This window comes from Drosophila willistoni (assembly GCF_018902025.1).
Source record: "Drosophila willistoni isolate 14030-0811.24 chromosome 2L unlocalized genomic scaffold, UCI_dwil_1.1 Seg168, whole genome shotgun sequence".
Taxonomy (NCBI): domain Eukaryota; kingdom Metazoa; phylum Arthropoda; class Insecta; order Diptera; family Drosophilidae; genus Drosophila; species Drosophila willistoni.
The window spans coordinates 6,759,700-6,766,404 of NW_025814047.1; the positions used below are offsets into that span (position 1 = coordinate 6,759,700).

General features: G+C 34.5%; 1 protein-coding gene across 1 annotated transcript; it reads left to right on the plus strand.

Moving 5' to 3' along the window:
• The first annotated feature begins 1,854 nt into the window (after positions 1 to 1,854).
• On the plus strand, positions 1,855 to 2,731 carry LOC6640707 (trypsin alpha-3). The gene has a single exon (XM_002063975.2). The coding sequence runs from the start codon at positions 1,864 to 1,866 to the stop codon at positions 2,695 to 2,697; it is 834 nt and encodes a 277-aa protein (XP_002064011.1). The 5' UTR covers positions 1,855 to 1,863; the 3' UTR covers positions 2,698 to 2,731.
• Positions 2,732 to 6,705: the final 3,974 nt, after the last annotated feature.

The window sequence follows — 6,705 nt, forward strand, 5'->3', positions numbered from 1 at the left end:
GAAGGGGCAACGCCAGCAAAAGAAGCACAGAAAAAAAAAAAACAGTGGAAAGAAAAGTTGGCAACGCCTGCAATTCTGCAGTGCGCTGACATTTGCATTTGTCCTGGCAAACACGCATAGCAGGTAATGAAGGAGGGCTAAAGAGAGTGGGGAAGGCAAGAGCCAGGCTGGGCTGAAGGCGAAGGCAAAGAAAAAGCTTTCAAATTAGTGACAGCTCCTAGAGTTCCCCTCCACCTCGAACCCATTCTATTTCTTTTTGCTGTTGCGGTGAAGGAAAAACTGCAAATAATTAGCATTCAACTGCAGCAAAAAAAAAAAAGGTGCATTATATTAAAAACCCAATTAAATTCAAGTTTGCAAAAAAATAACAATTTCTCTCATTTTTTATATAAGAAATGCGATTAACAAAGGTCCGTGTAGAGAGGTTACCATATGTATATAATTTCTGATTAATTATTTACTAGTCTATAACTAGCGTTAAACCAATGTCAAATGGATTTTCTAGCGACAAAATAATTTAATTACAAATTAAAAACTCTGCATTAGAGCATTAGAAAAGTCAATTTGTACTTTGAGCACTTGTTAATGTATTCAAATTAGAGAGCTGCATAAATGAGAGAAAAATGATAGTCGAATGAATCCATTCGAATTGATTTGAAATGAATAAGTGACAATTATACAATGAAATATATGAAAGTTAATGTATGTACTTGTCAAATCTCTATAAAAAAATAACTCTGTTTAATGAAAGAAAATGAATTGAGTGTCAAAGCATCGAAATGTACCAAAACACTCTAATTAAGCAACAACAACACAAAGTTTTATCAAAAATGTAAGGCTATTAAAATTGGAATATTTAATCCATCAACAATTTTAGTGCACGATTTCGGATTGGACATTTTGGGACAAATATTGGGAAATCTAATTAAAAAGGAATTCCTAATTGCCGAAGTCCCTGAAAAAAATATATTATTCGCCATTCTACCATATATGCGATGGATCTACCTTTTAATATAACTTCGAATGCATTGGAATCAAAGCAACTCATTGTCTTACTTTCTTACTCATTCAATTTTTTTTTTGGTTCGTTTGAATATTGTGCGAATGAGTTTAACATCAGCACACTTATTCTCTTGAAGTCGATTTTCAAAGACATTGAATTCATTAATTTTTATTCATTTAAATATTGTTAGCTCAACTTAATTTTTCTATTATTCATGCAGCTCTCTAAGTCAAATGTATTAAATTTTTATGATCAAAAACTGCTTTAATGAGTTGCGAAGTGATGATGTTTCCGAATTGTAACTATAGTTCAATTATATTAATCATGTGTAGAACATACAATATAAGGTAGTTGAGTCATCGGAAATTGATTTAATGAATAAATAAATTCTTTTGTTCCCATTTCATAATCTTCCTTCAGTATGACAACTGTTTCTTTTGATTTCAAGTTATTAATAAAGAATTTGCATAATTTAATGCAAATTGCTATTCAAAATACTTAAAGAAATTGTCTCTTAGCTGAAACCGACAGAGATTAGTGCAAATTCTATTCTAGATAGTATATATGATTTTCCATATTTTCATCATATCACATTTTTTTTTGCCATTCATGAAGGTTTTGGGGTCAAAGTCAGATAACAAATAAACTAAAAAATTACATTCAAATATTTTACAACTGATAAAGATAGCAAATAGTTGACTGACTTCAAGATAAGATGAACTTGAATAATAACAACAAACACACAAATTGGCAACAGATTGCATTACCTTATTTTTGGTTGTTGCCCTTGAGGAAAGTTATATATAAAATGAATCAAAGGAAACTACTCTCAGTCATTCATAGTTGAAAAATTCGGTAAAATGGTTTTGCTTGCCTCCATTAGCTTGGGTCTTCTTTTGAGTTTGTGCTCCTTGGCGATTGCTTATCCCTATGATGGGCGTATAGTGGGCGGAGAAGTGGTCAGTTCTGTGGAGGATTTTCCCTATCAGGTGTCGGTGCAATTAAATGGTCAACATATTTGCGGTGGAGCCATTATTGGTGATCATTTCGTATTGACAGCTGCCCATTGCTTTGAGGAGCCCTGGACCGAAATCGATTACAGTGTGCGTTTGGGCACCTTGGAGCATGCTCATGGCGGACAATTGTTGAGCCTCAAGCGCATCATACGCCATGGTGGCTACAATTCACAAACCCATGACAATGATCTGGCCCTGTTGCTACTCAATGCCAAGCTCAATTACACCGAAGAGCTGCAGGCTTTGCCATTGGGCGATGAATTGACCATTGACACACGTCTCATGGTCAGCGGCTGGGGCTTTCAGAGCGAGGAGGGTGAAGAAGGTGTCTCACCTGTGCTCCGCTATGTGGATGTCGACCATGTGGCCATGGAAGAGTGTCGCTTGGCCTATAGGCAAGTCTTGCCCATCACTCGTCACATGATTTGTGCTGCCCGCGAGGGTCATGACAGCTGCCAGGGGGATTCGGGTGGTCCGCTTGTCGGTTATCAGCCAGGCCAACGGCAAGGTAAACTCTTTGGCATTGTTAGCTGGGGTCTGGGCTGTGCCAATCCTCAATATCCTGGTGTCTATGCGAATGTGACTGCCTTTCGGAACTGGATTGACGCCCAGGTGGGAGCCTGGGGCTGGCAGCAACTATTAGGTGGTTGGAGTGGCATTCAAAGAACTGAACATTAGTCAAAAAACAAAAATAAATAAATTAAGATGAGAAGTGTTCTAAATTTAGCTTAATTTACTTGAAAATGTTGTGTATTAATAGAAACACTTTAAGATAAGCTTTGGATGGTTAAAGAAATTACTTAATATTAGTTGATGGAAGATTTCTTAGTACTAATTGTTCATCGTAAGAAGTCATTATTTGGTATATGATAGGTTTACACGTTTTAAATAATACAAAAATATAAATTTAAATAAACAATAAATTTAAGTAAAGACAATTTTTGTAGTTTCTGAATATGTTTGCTTATTTTTAATCGTTACTGTGCTCAATACGCGATTTCTAACACTTTCCTACCACGATTTCTATCTATTTCTAACACTTTTCTAACCACGTCTGTTCGTATTTGTTTATATGTACTTCCCTAAATACATTGTCAAATTATGAGAATTTTTCGTTTTTAAACTCTTTTGTGAATCAATTATACAACAGTTTTGCAAAATTTTCGTTCTTTCTATTTTCAATCGCTTTTCGATTGTAATTTTATATACGAAAGTTTTCTTTGGAAAGCAGGGTTGCCAAGTTTTTCAGTATTTTGAACTTTTTTTTGTGCAAAAATATTATTTTAAAATATTTCGTTTATATACACCACATTCTATATCTTTATATATCATTCATATTTTTTAAATTCGAAACTTGTTCAGGTTTTTTCTAAATTATTATTCTTTGGCATTTTAAGGGGGTTTTTTTCTGTGGTTTCTATGGCTGCAATTTATTATATGTTCCAGTAGAAGTTTTTATTTTAGTTTCATTTTGTTTGTTTTTTCGGTGGTGGCTGCTGCTGCTGCCGTTGATGTGATTCATAAGTTACCTTATTTTAGTGGGTTTCCATGATTTCTTTTTTTTTTGGTATGTTTTGTTTAAATAAATCAACTGGCAACTAACCGCAACACCGACACTGGCAGACAAGAGTCAGTCAGTCATTTGCTGCCACAGTTGCCTCTGTTGCCTCTGCTGCTGCTGCTGCTTGCTGTGGTTTTCACACTTTTTTGGCTCTTGCCACACACACACCGAAAGAGAGAGAGAAAGAGAGACACACAGAGAGCGTTTTTGGCAAACACCGCGTCACAGTTATCTTTGGTGTTATTTCAATTTGTTTGTTTGCTTTTCGGTTTTTTTTATTCCTTCCCTCTTTTTGGCTTTGAGCCCACACAAGTGGCTCAGTTGAATGACCTCCAATCATCGACAGAAATTGTCAGTGTCAATTATTGAATTGCTTTGCGCCCTAAGCCTTTTGCTTATGAAATGAAATTGAATTGGATGAATTTTTCGGGTTTTTGTGCTGCGTTTCAGACATAATCTTGATATTTGGCTAATCGGCACACAGTAAGCCAATAAATTACCGTAAAGGGGCTTAAAAATATACGAAATATCCATGTAGACCATAAATAAGCCTAAATGTCAGTGGGAATAACAAACAATCCTTGGCCCAAAGTGAAAGTCTATGCCAACACAAAGACAGAGATAGATGACAAGGAGCAAGCGAACAGGAAGAGAACCAGAGAGAGAGAGAGTGAAAGCATGATAGGTAGTGACAGAAAATGGGCATGGCTAACCTTTAACTTTAACCTTTTTCAGAGAAAATAGGATATATTTGAACGCCAATTTCCAATTAAATGTCACACAAAACTTGACATTTAATGTGTGAATTTGTTAAAGTTAAGATTTTAGATAAACAACAAACGATGTGTATGAAGTAAATGGACGAAATTTATCTTTAATTTAAGTATATTTTTTAAATGCGTGGAAATTAGTTAAATAAATAAAGAGGATCATCAAGATTAGAATCTATCATCTGTCAAAACATTTTTATATATATATTCTGAAGGGTTTAAAAGGTTCAAAGGTTCCTTCATCTCCACTTAATTTATTGTATTGCACTTTTGCTTCAGCGCACTTTATTTATCAGTGTCATATAAATTTTGATTCTGATTAAATAACAAACTTAAGGTTATTATTCTCAACATAAACATATGTTTTTACCATCTCTTTTGAATAAATTCAAATTGGCTTGAAGCAATCCGACATAACTAATTTATTTTTAAAGTTTCCTGTAATATTTCTTAAACTGTTGTTGTGAAACTTGTTGAATCCAATAGAGCCATGGACTAAATGTAAAAGCATTTAAGATTTAACTTTGATTTGTAAAAATTTAGAGACGAATATTTTGTAGTAATAGAAATGGAAAGTTTAGACTTTTGATGATGTTTAGTTTAAAATTCAAAATGTAGAGATGGGCAACAGCTCTTCTTCCTTTTTTTTTTTGCAATGTAACATATATTGTTTTCCTTTGTTATCTTTTTAGTATTGGTTATAGATATTGGCAGCTGTTTTGTTCTTGCCGCATAGCAATTGGTTTTCGATTTCAAAACCTCATTCTCAACCACCACCAAAATCTCCCGCTTAACCCCCCCTGCTCACCCACTACCACTACAGGGCAATCTCATTTCGCATGATTTTCACATATTTCACATGCTTCGCATGTTTACAGCGCATATTGATCAGTATTATAAGCATAAATCGTGGCAGATGTGCGATTGAGAAAAATCCATCTACATACATACTATATATACTGTAGCGGGGAAGGGTGGAGGCTTTGAGGTTGTGAAATGCTATTGCAATAAACTTTGGCAAAAGTAATATGTGAGTTGGCCACACAAAAAGCTCATAAAGTCAAAAAAAAAAAAAAATGTTTCACTCTTTTTAACTTGTCTTTGTGAGTTTATTAACTGATTTTTTTCATTTCCTTTTTTAGTTTTTTTGTGTATAGTATGTCATGTTTAATTAATTGCTGGCCAAGGCAATTAGCATAGAGTGAGATATACATCGATACACAGAGAGAGATATGCTAAAGAGAGAGAGAGAGAGAGACAGAGAGCGAGCCTTCAAGTGTCAGCAACAGCAAATTGAATTTTGTTAGAATGCAAAATGTATCTATCCATTTTATCTATCTGTCTGTAGTTATGTAGGTAGGTATGTATGTTGTTTGTTTGTATGTAAGTATATGTATGCCTGGAAGGCAAAATGAAACAATTAGCAAGATGTGCGGCCAGGCAAGGCTGTTGCCTTATCATCATTCCCTTACCCCATAACCTTTCTGCCCACCCAAGACAAATTAAAATCTGTAAAATGTGAAATTGTAAAATGTATCTTATGCAGTCAGTCAGTCAGCTCTTGACCCCCATGGACTTACCCGAATGCCTCATGCCAGAGTCTAAGTTTGGCCTAAAATATTTATGCAATTTATTTTTGTCTAAACTAATAAGTTGCCATGTTGTTGTTTGTATTTGTGTTTGTTTATTTGTTGTTGTTTTGTATTTAGTGCAGGTTGCTTTATCTCATAATGAAATATAGTATACTCTATGCAAATATCTGAAAATTTGTATGTATATACATATGTATGTATGTATGTATATACTAAAAGATTTTGCCACTGCAGGCCATGCATTTGAGTTGAGTTCTCTGCCTGCCTGTTTGCCAGCCTGACTGCCTTGTTGCCTCTTGAGGCAAAATGTTGTTAACATATTCATTGAATTTGTATCTGCATTCTGCATTTTGTGCTTATGAATTTGTATCTTGTATGAAATAGTATATGGAAACGAACAAATGTTTCGTAGCAGTGCGAGACCGTGAAATATGACGCCTCGAGTGACTGCAAGTAATTGGTCCTTGGCCGAAAAGAAACATTTCAAATTTTGTAGTAAATAAATATATATTTACACGTATGTATTTAGTATTTAATTGCCAACTTGAATGAAATGTATTTTCATTTCGTTTCAAAATTAAACACATTTTGTTAATGCTGACAATGATGATAAGGTTACTTAGCCAAGAGTAGAGATAAAAGGCTCTAGAAAATGCAAATATTTGAGCAACTTGAGGCGCAAACAAATTGAAAGTACAGAAATATGAGTGTGAAAATCTACCAAGTGGGCTACTTAGTAAAATTATTTGTATGTGATGTTGTA